This window comes from Candoia aspera, chromosome 1 (genome assembly GCF_035149785.1).
Source record: "Candoia aspera isolate rCanAsp1 chromosome 1, rCanAsp1.hap2, whole genome shotgun sequence".
Lineage (NCBI taxonomy): Eukaryota > Metazoa > Chordata > Lepidosauria > Squamata > Boidae > Candoia > Candoia aspera.
In genome coordinates, this window is record NC_086153.1 from 296,456,327 (window position 1) to 296,469,431 (window position 13,105).

The window sequence follows — 13,105 nt, forward strand, 5'->3', positions numbered from 1 at the left end:
TTTCTTCTTTCTTTGCAGGATTTCACCCCCGTTTGAACCGTCTTCCCAGTGTTGCTACCCGCTGTCTTAGGAAGGGCCGTAGAAGGCTGGTTAGCAAGGTATTGCTTTACAGGGGATAATAGTTTGTTTAGTTTATAAAGTCAGGAAATATACCAATTGGTGAAATGGGCCATGTGGTTCATTCTAGCAGTTTCAAATGTGTATCCATATAGTTATGTATAAGCTATCTTGGTATTTTTTTTAATGGCAATAAGCTTCTGTTGGAAAAGAAGGCTGACTGAATATGCATGTGTGCAGTATAGAAAAATCTGCAAATAGAAGCAAGACTGCAAGTGCAAAGCAGAAAGGAAAGGCCTCCTGAGATGAGGAAAGCTGTTTTAACAGCTGGGCTGGAGGAAATAAATGTTGATTGACGTATTAATGTGGTTCTTGTATTATATTTAAATGCTGAGAGTTATGCCTGTCATCTGCAAGGTGTTTCATTCTTTAGAGCTATATATCCAAGCATTTCTTGCCACCCTTGGAATCTTTTTGGGTGTGAGGCTGGAATTCTGCAATCTCAGTCTCCCACATATTAAGCAGAAAAGTTTCGGGGGAGTTTAATTTGCAGGCATGCGTAATGGGTAGTTAGACCCTCTGTGCAGTTTGTTTGTATTTTAGGAATTTCATTTGAGCCTAGAAAGAAGAATCTTGTGTGTTAAAAAGATTTGCCTCATCAGTTAATTGGCTTGATGTGTAGGAGAACAGCTACTTCTTTACTTTAACGTGCCCCTTCCATCTTCAACACATTCTTCAAGCCCTTTCTCTCTACTTATCTTATCAAATTAAAGAATTGAAATATGTCTTCAGTTATGGTGAATATTATGTCTTGGGCAAGGACTGTTAGGCCATTGGTGAAGGCCTAGGGTCCTAAGCTTTTTAAAGGTCCGTCTAATGAGAAAAATAATATTTACTTGTTTAATTCATCTTCATCACCTTAAAGGGATCTATGTCATTTGCAGTGGAGGTCACTGCTTCCCCTCCTCTCTTCTCTTCTAAATTGTAATAATAAATAATGAGTTTCATTCAAAGCTCCCTGCCAGTGAGCTGCTAATTACCCAAAGTGTGGCTTGTAATTTACACAGTAATAAACTGTAAATTTAAACATTACGGCACTTTAGGTTAATAATTTCTCTACTGTAACAAATAGCTCATCTTTCACCCCTGCTGTTGCTTTCCCACAAGCCTTGCATTTGATGGTGTTTGTGGACACCAACTCACTTACATTTTTATTGATAATGAAATCCTAATCCTAGTTTTCTGGCAGTATGAGTATATGCAACAATACTCATTACAGTATTTGAATGTTAATTTCTAAATGCTGCTTTATTTTCTAGGACAATGGTTCTTAAATTATTTGACCCAATTACCTTTTTTCCTGATCTCAAATAATGTCATTACCCCGGCAAAAAAAAAAAAGACTCTGTTGTTTTAGACTAGATCCTCAACTCACAAACAGGAGTCCATTATCCCAAGGATATGCTCAAACTACCACCTTGGGAATAATTAACCCCAGATTAAGAACCACTGCTGTAGGAACACGCCATATTACATACCTTTTCTTTTAAGGCTGATTCTTATGAAATAATAACTTTTGTGGAACTGTTGGGTTGTAAGAAATTGCTCAAAATAGAAGGGCCTTGCAGCAGAAATGCCTGATGATGAATTGTTTAGGGATCATGTTACAAGTAAAGTGACATATTTGGATGGGTGACAGACCTCGTTTCTTAGACTTGGACCTAGTCTTTGATATGTTATTTAATACGTACAAATAAGAAGAAGTTAACCAGCTTTCATATGAGAATTCTGCAGTTAACTCAAGGTACTTAATGGACTGTAATTAACAAGGGTAGGATGTAAATAGTCATGTATATGCATCTTCTTTTAAAAAACAAATGCAACAGAAACTCTTTAGGTTTCATCATTTCCTTAGGGGATTAATGTGATGCTAAATACGTCACTAGACTCTATGTCCGTTCTTTATTTGATAACGTGTCAATGGGAACTTTTTCTAAGGCTAATATATTTGTTGTTCAGTCGTTAACTCTGTCCAACTCTTCATGACCCCATGGACCACAGCACACCAGGCCTTCCTGTCCTCCACTGTCTCCCGGAGTTTACTCAATTCATGTTCATTGCATCGGTGATGCTATCTAACCATCTCATCCTCTGCCGTCCCCTTCTCCTTTTGCCTTCAGTCTTTCCCAGCATCAGGGTCCTTTCCAGTGAGTCCTCTCTTTGCGTTAGGTGGCCAAAGTATTTGAGCTTCAGCTTCACTATCTGTCCTTCCAATGAACAGTCAGAGTTGATTTCCTGTAGGATTGACTGATTTGACCTCTTTGCAGTCTAAGGGACTCTTAAGATTCTTCTCCAGCACCACAGTTCGAAAGCATCAATTCTTCATTGCTCAGCCTTCCTTATGGTCCAACTCTCACAGCCATACATTACTACTGGGAAAACCATAGCTTTGATTATATGGACCTTAATATATACAGAGGGGTAATTTTCATTGGAATGGTGACTAAAGAAGGAAGGGTTCATCTTGACTCTAACACTAGGTATATAATTAGAGGGAAGGTGATACCATTTTAAATGATGTGTTCAATTTATGTGTACTTTAGCTATATGATGAGTAGAAATTAAAGGTATATAGGCGATGGTAACCTCCTCCCCCCAACTTTCATATAACTCATAGCCCAATAATTGTCATAAATATTCCCTTCTTGATTCCTTGAATGGAATAGAAAATACAGGTAGTCCTCGCTTACTGGCTGCCTCATTCAGTGACTGTTCAAAGCTATGACGGTGCTGAAAAAAATAACTTTATGTCCAATACTCGCATTTATGACCTTCACAGTGTTCCTCAGTCACGTGATTGCCATTACAGTCAGTACGCGTTGTTCTGTACCTGACCTGTTGTTTTTCTTTTTTTCTCTCTTTGCAGAGTGGAGAGATTGGAGAAGAAGGGATTGCAAGAGAGTAAGCAGGTACACAATGGGGAATACACTGGGCTGTTTGTGCAGTGGGCTGCCAGCACCACCGCATTCCTTTCCGTGTGTATTCCCCATTATGTGCCTGCTTACTCTCTTGTACAGGTAGTCCTCGACTTACGATGACAATTGGGACCAGAATTTTTGTTGCTAAGTGATGCTGTCATAAAGCGTGGCCGCATTGCTTAGCAACAGGAATACTTGCAGATCTGGTTGCTGTCGTTAACTGAATCCCATGCTCGTTGGGTGAGGCAATTTTCTGCAGGCTTCCCACAACCAAAGTCAGTAGGGAAGCCAGCAGGAAGTTGCAAATCCCAGGCAGGCAGGTAAGTGGCAGCTGCTGGGTAGGGGAGGGAGCAAGGGAGAGTGGCACAGGTTGGGGAGAGTGTGAGGGGGTGCATGAGAGGTATGGGTCGGGGAGGATGTGTGAGAGTGCAAGGGAGTGTGTGAGAGGCATGGTGTGGGACAGGGAGGGGGTGGAGGGTTGACAAGGGGCAGTGCAGTTTGAGTGCAAAGGGGCTGGGGGAGGGTGTGCGGGTGGGGGAGACTTACCCCAGCAACTTGTGACCTTCCTTGCCAGATTCCCCATTGACTTTCTGAGGAAGTTGACAGGGAAGGTTGTAAATGGTGATCATGGGGCTCTGCAACCGGTTGTAAATGTGAACCAGTTGCCAAACATCCAGATTGTGATCACATGGTCACTGAACGAATGTTCGTAGGTTGAGAACTAACTGTAATCCCTTCCTCTCCAATGAATGGAAATACAAACATTAATTCCCATCTTGCTAATTATGCCAGCACGGGGGTGAGCATTCCAAAGGGTGGGGAAGTGGTTAGGTGGCAAACAAAAGTGGAACGTGTGAAACTTTTCAGTTTCAAGCCAGCCAGCACAGGGGTGAGCATTCCAAAGAGCAAGGGAGTGGGGCAAAGGAAAGCACAGTTGAGGTCTGTTGATTTCCCACTTAGTGACTGCTTCGCTTAATGACAGAGGTGCCAGTCCCATTTATGGTTGCTAAATGAGGACTACCTATAATGTAAGCCAATGAAGGAAATCAAATTGCCACTGATATACGTACAGTGTATCAGTTATCTGTTTAAACTAATGAATAGAACCTGGATTCCTGGATATTGTCATGAGCACTGATGGTAAGCAGGAGGGGCCCCTATCCAGGGGGGAAAACGCATGCGTAGTAGCGAGAATTTGAGCTGTTATTCAGAGAGACACAGAACAGACCTGCCTTGACTTTTGGGGTTTATCTGTAGGGGTTTTCTCACGTTTCTTCAGTTTGTTAGGATTTTCTGTCTACTGTAGCAGTAATAAAACACTAGAGACCTATTCCTCGTCTTGGCGTGGTTCCTGCTTGTCAGGTCAGATATCAGTAAAAAAAACACTTAAAATATTTCTAAGGATTTATTTTGTCAGAGAGCATAACATGTTTATTTTACTCTACAAGGTTTTTGATAGTTGTGTAAGAATGAGGGTCAAGGATAGAGATGTGCCTCTTCATCAAACAGAAAGGCTGAGTTTCAAGGTGGAATATGAAAAAAGTATGATTTACAGTCAGTCAGAATATTTCAGTTATAGTTAAATCTAACACAGTTGATTTGATAGTAAGATTTAATCTTAGCTTGAAACACAGGTCAAGCAGCCAGACAAACATGGCAGAATTTGGCTCATCTTATAGGATATACATAGAATAAACATAGTCCTTACCAGCCTCACTAGAAGTAAATTAGAGTTCATACATTCTAAGATGCTTGTTGCTTCATTCTGTTTTTTTACCAAAATTGGAGACGAAGTCCTCGTAGGGAATAATATTTTCCTTGCAGTCTAGATAATTTGTACAATGTTGTAAAACAATCCTATACGTGTCTATTTGAAAGTAAGTTCCATTGAGTTCAGTGGTACAGACTTCCAGGAGAAAGTTCATAGGCTACATTTTTCAATCAAGTTCATACTTATGGTTGAGCTTTTGTGTAGCAGTAAGACTGCCTATTCTTAGAGCACTCAAAGAAAGTGAATCAAATTCAAGCTGAGTCCTTATTATTATCTTGGAACTGTTAGCTATAAGCAGAGTAATAGTAGCAAAGGCACCATTGAGTTGAGCTTGAATCTTGATGACTATATAGGTACGTTTATGCAGTTTTCTTGGCAGAAATATAGAAGTGGTTTTCTCCTGCCTTCTGTTTTTCCATCTTCCCAGGCTAGCCTTCAGTCCTTGGATTTGCTGTGGTCTCTCATCTAAATACTAACCAGGATCCATTCTCCTTAGCTTTTTGATATCACCAAGGTGTTGCTACTTGCTCCAGTTTAAATAGAGTACACAGTCTACTGAATTACTCTGTCAAAAGGAACAGAGCAGTGATTGTGGGTTTTTTTTGCTGTTTTTTTTTTTTTTGGTCTGATTTTTCTGAAGTAGTTTGTCATTGCCACCACCTCCCTAAAGCTGAGAGAGAGTGACTGGCCCAAAGTCACCCAGCTGGCTTCAGGCCTGAGGCATGAACTCATATTCTCCTGGTTTCTAGCCCAGTACCTTAATTGCTACATCAAACTGGCTCTCTCTATATGCTGTAGGTAGAATAAAAGTTGTATTCCAATGAACATGGAAGTTAACTTTTAAGGGGACTTCTGGTGAGGACATGGTGGACTGAACAGCTGTACCCAGGGGCTCTGCGGGCAGAGCTGACAATGTGGCAGTTTTTTTGGGCTCGGGCAGGTTTTCCTGAAGCCCAGGAGTGTTTTGCGGAAAAAGGAAAACACCAGGAATCACCCCATCTACCCGCCGGGTGGCTATTTGAAGCCAGAAGATCACAAACAGTGTTTTGCGTTTGACTGGTAAGAGCTTAGCTGGGAGGTGGGGATGTCACCATTTTCCAAGTTGTGCTATAGCCTTAAAGGGACACTAAGACCGGCCACCCCATTTCTAAATCACCCAATTTCTTTTTCTTTTAAGTACACGTACCCTAAGAGAGGCTTTCTACGGCAAAGAGAAGCTGGTTCTCTTGGTGCTTATTGTTATTTTTGGGATTAATTTTTTAAAATTCTAACTTTTGGACTTTGTTTTCCCTTTAAATATTAAGGAGGATTGAGAGTAAGTAGTTTTATCTCTGTTATTATTTTTGTACTAAATTTGAAGATATTGGTATTTCTCTAATGTTGAATTGGCTGATTTGAACCTTCAGCTTTCTGCTTCTACTTTCCCTTGAGAACTGTCTGCTTATCTCACTTTTGCTTGTGTAAACACATTCTGGAACTCTTCCATATCTTTGACTTTTGCTGGTTAAACTCCTGGGCACACCATAATCTACTGTGTGAGACATGGAGGATTTTAAACAGATTTTCTCTGACTTCCACTAAGATTTTAAAGAGATTCTTTCTGATTCCTACCAAGTTTTTATGCAAGACATTCAGGACATTGTGGAAAATATGAGGTCTAAAATGTGTCATCTGGTTGGGGATGTCGAGGATGGAACTGAGGAATTTAACAGCAATAGAAATGTTTCTTCTAAGTGTGAGATCGTGACTTACATTGAAATGCTGGATGAAGATCAGATAGTGGAGTTGGAGAAATTTAAGGGAGAGAGCAAGTTGCAAGCCACAAGTGAAATTGATTTGGTGGAGTGCCATGGAAAAGAAGGGGTTATAATGTATGGGACGTTTCTTGAAGAGAAGTTGGAGTTTTTGAGGGGGGCAGTTGGGCTGTTCGATTTTTTTAAAGCAAAAAGCTCTGTGTGCATTGTGGGGATATGTAAATGCTCTGGTTTATTTTGGAGTGGGATAAAGGTTGAAGAATATTTATCGGGATTGTTTTTAGGGTTTGGTTGATTTCATTTATCTTTAACAATTTGGATTAAGATTATTATGGTATAATAAATGTCTATTTGGATGGTTTTAGGTGTAATATGATTAAGTGTCATGTTCCCCATTTCAATGTTCTGTTAACATTGTAACGTTTCACATGTCAAACCGTTTTCCGTGTGTACACGTGCTCATGCCTGGGTTTTTCCATTCCTCCGCTCTGTTTTGTTTTGGAACTTTGGAATGTATGTTTGGGTTTGTGCTTCTGTTCAAGGTTACTTTCCCAGGCGCGTGTAACGGTTCCTAGCACCTGGGAGGGGGTGTGTGCTGTCGGGTGCTTGGGGCGGGACTGGATTGAAGGCAAGGCTTTTAAGTTTGTATTTGGCGCGCTTTTGCTCATTCTCAGCTTTCTCTGTATTTGCATACTATTCCTTTAATAAATCAGTTATCTTTAAGCCCGAGCTTGTGAGACTGAGTATTTGGGATTAGGCAACCATTACATAAAGCTGAGAATCGTTTATATCATTTCCGCTAGCCCCATCCAAAGTTGGGTAAGGAGGAGCGCTAGCGATGATCGAACCTCCGCTTCGCGAGAGTGAAGGGAGCGAAGAAGAGCCGGACTCGACAAAGACTCTGGTAGCTCCAACTTCGAGAGCGCAAAGGGCAGCACGTCGGGAGAGGCGAGATGTCCAACTGGATGATCTATTGTTAGCAGTGCAGGGTGCCACAGGGGGTGTACTCCAGCCCCAACCCGAGGTGGAAGCAGCACCGGGGAGGGGATCTCCACAGCCATCCTGGGAACCCGAAATCCCCTTATCACCGAGGGTGGTGGTAACCAATAGACCCTTAGAAGAGCCTGTCACCCCTGCCCGCATGAAAGCAATAGAGGACAAAATGGATATGATAGTGACCCTCATAAAAGATGCCACCAGAGGCTCGGGGTCCCTGCAGGAAGACTGGGAAGAGGACCCCTCTCAGCTGGTTCCCCCCAGACGGAGTTCCCTGTCATTCAGGGGAAGACGTAAGACTCGAGCTCCCCGGCAATTGGGGGGAAGGGAGTCAAGGGCGTCCAAAGATCGGCCACCACTGGCGGCTCGACGCACGTTGTTGTTTGCAGAGCCACCACAGCCAGTGGAGCCGGTAAGGACCTTCCCACCCTTTGGGGTGAAGTTTGATGGGGACCCTACCACGCTTTCCTTCTTCATTACAAATGCTAGACATTATATGGAGGATTGGGGTCGAAATTTTCGCTCTGAACAAGGCAAGATTAATTTCATTGCCAACAAGCTGAAGGGGAGGGCAGCTGATTGGTACGTACAGCTGTGCCAAGCTGAGGCCACGGAGTTAGAGGACTTTGATGAGTTTCTGTGGGCGCTGAAACAGCACTTTGAAGACCCATTGGCCCAAGAGAGAGCGAAGAACGCCCTAAGAAAACTTTATCAAGGAACCCTCTCTGTCACAGACTACGCTTTAGAATTTAAAGCCCTGGCGGGAAAGGTGGAAGACTGGTCCCAGTCGACTTTGGTGGAGATGTTCAAGCAAGGGCTGGAGACGGAAATCTTCTGTTGGGCTTTGTGTAGGGACGATCCTAAAACGTTATATGGCTGGATTCAGTTGGCAGGCAGTGCGGAAAGCGCTCTACAAATGTATGCCCAGAGCAAGGAACTGAGACAAACCCGAGCCGCTAAGGGGGCTTGTGCTGCTGGATATTCGAGTCGCCCTAAACCAAAACCCTGGGAGGAAGAAAGGGAACGACGATTTGCGAAAGGGCAGTGCTTAAGATGCGGGAAAGATGGGCATTGTGCTACTTCGTGCCCAAGACGCCGACCAGAGGAACGGCCCGGGAAAGCGCCGGGAAAATCGCCATCCCTGCTGCGCAAGATGAAGGCTGCCTGTGCTGAACTCGACCCTCCAGACCTCCCATTCGGGGATGAGGAAGAGGAATTACAATTTGACCAGCCGGCGGGAAATGCCTTCCACCTGCCCTGAAGGGCGCCGTTGGGCAGGTGGAAGAAACCGGGTGCGACCACGATTCGGTGAGTGGGAACTTCCCTACAATGACTGTCAAAGTAAAATTGGGCTCTAGAACCAAGACTGTCGAAGTCTGGGCCATGCTGGACTCGGGTTGTTCTCGTTCGCTGATGCATCCTGATGTCGTAGCTGCCCTAGAACTGCCCACGTTCCCTCTGCCACGGCCCATGATCTTCACGCAATTGGATGGGACCATGGCGGGAGGGAAAGCAGTCACTCACTCTACAGGACTGGTGGCTTTACAGATGGGCACCCATTGGGAGAAATTGCCTTTTGTCATAGCTCCGGTGGGGGGCCCTTTGGTGATTTTGGGAATGCCTTGGTTTGTGCAACAAAACCCTTTTATCAATTGGCTGCATAGAACTGTAACGTTTGCTGATGGATTTTATAAAGTACCTGAAAAGGACTTGTTAGAGGACATGGAGGGAGGACGGGTGGCTAACACTACAGTACAAACCCTTTCGCCACTAGAAGGGCTGCCTAGCCAATACCAAGATCTGGCTGATGTGTTTGGGGAGAAGGAAGCAGATCGCTTGCCACCTCACCGGAAAACAGACTGTGCCATTGAGTTTTTACCTAATGTAAAGTTACCTCACCCAAAAATTTATCCCATGTCCCCCAAAGAGCTAACTACGCTGAGGGAATTCATTGACAAAAACCTGGCTAGGGGTTTCATTGAGCCGGCAAACTCCCCGGTGGGGGCCCCTGTCCTCTTTAGACCAAAAAAGGATGGCTCATTGAGGCTCTGTACCGATTTCCGCGGGCTCAATGCAGTCTCAATATTAAATAAATATCCTTTGCCCCTTATCAAAGATATGTTATCACATCTGGCCAGAGGCAAAATCTTCTCAAAATTGGATCTGAGAGAAGCCTATTTTCGCATTCGCATAAGGGAAGGGGACGAGTGGAAAACAGCGTTTAACTGTCCTCTTGGGGCTTTCCAATACAAAGTCTTGCCCTTTGGTTTATCGGGGGCACCTGGGGTTTTTATGCAACTTATCAATGAGGTCTTGCACGACCACCTATTTAAGGGAGTACTGGTGTATTTGGATGATGTATTGATTTATACTGAAACCATGTCAGAACATATTCACTTGGTGCGTCAAGTGCTTACTAAATTGAGAAAAGCTGAGTTGTATGCTAAACTGTCCAAGTGTGCCTTCCATCAATCACAAATCAATTATCTAGGATATAGAATTTCCGCTAAGGGCATTGAAATGGACCCTGCCAAGGTGGAAGCGATTGTGGCATGGGAGCCTCCACATACCAGGAGACAATTACAAAGTTTCCTTGGATTCGCCAATTTCTATAGGGCATTTGCCCAAAATTTTGCAAAAATCGCCCTCCCCCTTACTGAACTGTTGAAAACTAAAGCGCAGGGGGATATGTGACACTCTAAAAACCCAGGAGCACTCCTTAAATGGACTCCAACCTGCCAACAGGCATTCGAGGCGCTCAAACAAATCTTCACTACCGAACCCATTTTGCAGCATCCAGACCCCACCAAGCCTTTCGTAGTACAGGTGGATGCCTCCGATTTCTCCGTTGGGGCGCTACTGCTCCAGTCAGACCAGTCTGGCACCTTAAAACCCTGTGCTTACCTCTCTCGCAAGTTCACCGAAACAGAGAGACGGTGGCATGTTTGGGAAAAGGAGGCTTTTGCTGTAAAAACTGCTTTAGAAACTTGGCGCCACTTATTAGAAGGGGCTTCAAACCCTTTTGAAGTCTGGACTGACCATAAGAACCTGGAAGCATTAAGCACCAGTCGAAAACTCAGCCCCAAACAACTTCGCTGGGCTGAGTTTTTCAGCCTTTTTGACTTCACCCTCAAATTCATACCAGGCAAGAAAAACTTTTTAGCTGATGCGCTGTCACGCAGACCCCAAGATGCTGGCCCAGGGCCAACCGTTCAGGGTACTGTCTGGACGGAAAAACAACTGAGTCTGGCAGCGGTGACACGCAGCCAAGCGCGAGCGCAACAAACTCAGCCTCAAGCCGCTCCGCCTCCCTCCTGGTCACCGCGCTTGCCAATTCCATCAGACTTGCAACAACAGTTGCTACTCCACCTTAAAAATGATACTTGGTTGCAAACCAACCTACACACTGTAACTTTCACTGACGATTTTGCCTGGCGCAACAATCGTCTCTATGTGCATGACGCTTTGCGGAAAACGATCCTCCAGCATTGCCACGATGACAAGTTAGCTGGACATTTTGGATATCTAAAAACACTTCACCTAGTTCGGCGTCAATTCTGGTGGCCAACTTTGCTAAAGGACCTTAAAGCATATGTCACTGCATGCCCTGTCTGTGCGGCTACAAAGCGCAAGACAGGCAAGCCTCAAGGTCTCCTCCAACCGGTTGCCACCCTGTCTTTCCCATGGCAGGACATATCCATGGACTTTATTGTCGACCTACCCCCCAGTCAACGAAAAACTCATTTGGGTGGTAAAGGATTTTTTTTCTAAACAAGCGCATTTCATTCCATGCGCCTCTATCCCCACCGCGCAACAGCTGGCACGCCTCTTCCTCGTTCACATGTACCGCCTTCACGGTATCCCCGCCCGTTTGATGAGTGACAGAGGCACACAATTTACCTCACAATTTTGGCAGGCATTTTTGAAACTGCTTGGCACCAAACAAGCCCTATCCACCGCTTGGCATCCGGAAATGGATGGATCTACTGAGGCAGTTAATTCTACTCTTGAGCAATACCTTCGGGCTTTTGTCAATTACCAACAGGACAACTGGGTGGACTTACTCCCGTTTGCTGAAGTCGCTTATAACAACGCCGTGCATCAGAGCACTGGTCAAGTTCCCTTTAAGGCTGTCTTCGGGCGGGAGTTCGTCCCGATCCCTGAACTCCCGCACCCGCAGCCCCTTCCAGTCTCTCTCACTGACTGGGCTGACACTCTCAAAGACTCGTGGCTAAACATTCAACAAGCTCTGCACCATGCCCAAACCACCTACAAACGTCATGCCGATGCTAAACGCTCCCGCGAACCTACTTTTGCTGTGGGGGATAAAGTCTACTTATCCACAAAATTCATCAAGTCACCACAACCCTCAAAGAAACTTGGCCCTAAATTTGTGGGTCCTTTTCCCATTGTTGCACAAATTAACCCGGTTACTTTTAAACTGGATTTACCCCATAACCTCAAGCGTTTACATCCTGTTTTCCATTGCAGCTTGCTCAAGCCCTATCTACACTCGGACCGCTGGCATCCGCATCTGGCTCCACCACCTCCGATCATGATTGACAACCAACAGCACTTCGAGGTCACTGAAATCCTTGACTCCCGCCGCCTGCGTTCCACGTTGCAGTACCTCGTTCGCTGGAAACACTTCCCCCCATCCTGAATGGGTTTCTGCTCCCGATGTTCACTCACCCCGCCTGGTTGCTCGTTTTCACTCTACCTACCCCAACAAACCGGCTCCTTAGCACTGTTCTCGGGGGAGGCGATATGTCATGTTCCCCATTTCAATGTTCTGTTAACATTGTAATGTTTCACATGTCAAACCGTTTTCCGTGTATACACGTCTTGCTCATGGCTGGGTTTTTCCATTCCTCCGCTCTGTTTTGTTTTGGAACTTTGGAATGTATGTTTGGGTTTGTGCTTCTGTTCAAGGTTATTTTCCCAGGCGCGTGTAACGGTTCCTAGCACCTGGGAGGGGGTGTGTGCTGTCGGGTGCTTGGGGCGGGACTAGATTGAAGGCAAGGCTTTTAAGTTTGTATTTGGCGCGCTTTTGCTCATTCTCAGCTTTCTCTGTATTTGCATACTATTCCTTTAATAAATCAGTTATCTTTAAGCCCGAGCTTGTGAGACTGAGTATTTGGGATTAGGCAACCATTACATTAAGATTATTAAAATTGTTATATTAAGTATAATGGCAGACAATTTATATGTTTTTTAGTTTGATTTTTATTATAGTAGACAGAAATGTATAGAATAGTAGTAGGAAGGAAATAATTAAATGTTATCTTTGGGGGGAAGTTGTTTAGGAGGTTTATATACATTTTTTCTTTTTGTCTTTTAATGTAAGGGGAGGGAGTAACTGTATTTAGTGATTTTTACAATGTGCCAATGGAATGATTTATAAAAATAATGTGATTTTGGTTTAACATAGAGTAAGTATTTGATTATGGAAATTTTTGTTTATCCTTGGTGTTAAAAGTCGGAAGTCACCTCTTTTTGTAACTTTGAAAATTTTTCTCTTGTGTTTTCACACTTTTTAAGTTTTTTTC

At 44.1% G+C, this 13,105-nt stretch overlaps 1 protein-coding gene across 4 annotated transcripts in view; it reads left to right on the forward strand.

Annotated features, from left to right (window-relative positions):
* The window catches only part of GPATCH2L (G-patch domain containing 2 like), a 56,422-nt gene that overhangs the window by 10,476 nt on the left and 32,841 nt on the right, over positions 1 to 13,105 (forward strand). For all 4 annotated transcript variants that reach the window (XM_063290147.1, XM_063290146.1, XM_063290149.1 and 1 more), the window contains exon 5: positions 19 to 98. In XM_063290147.1, the coding sequence (XP_063146217.1) occupies positions 19 to 98 (80 nt within the window). The remainder of the gene's footprint in view (positions 1 to 18; positions 99 to 13,105) is intronic.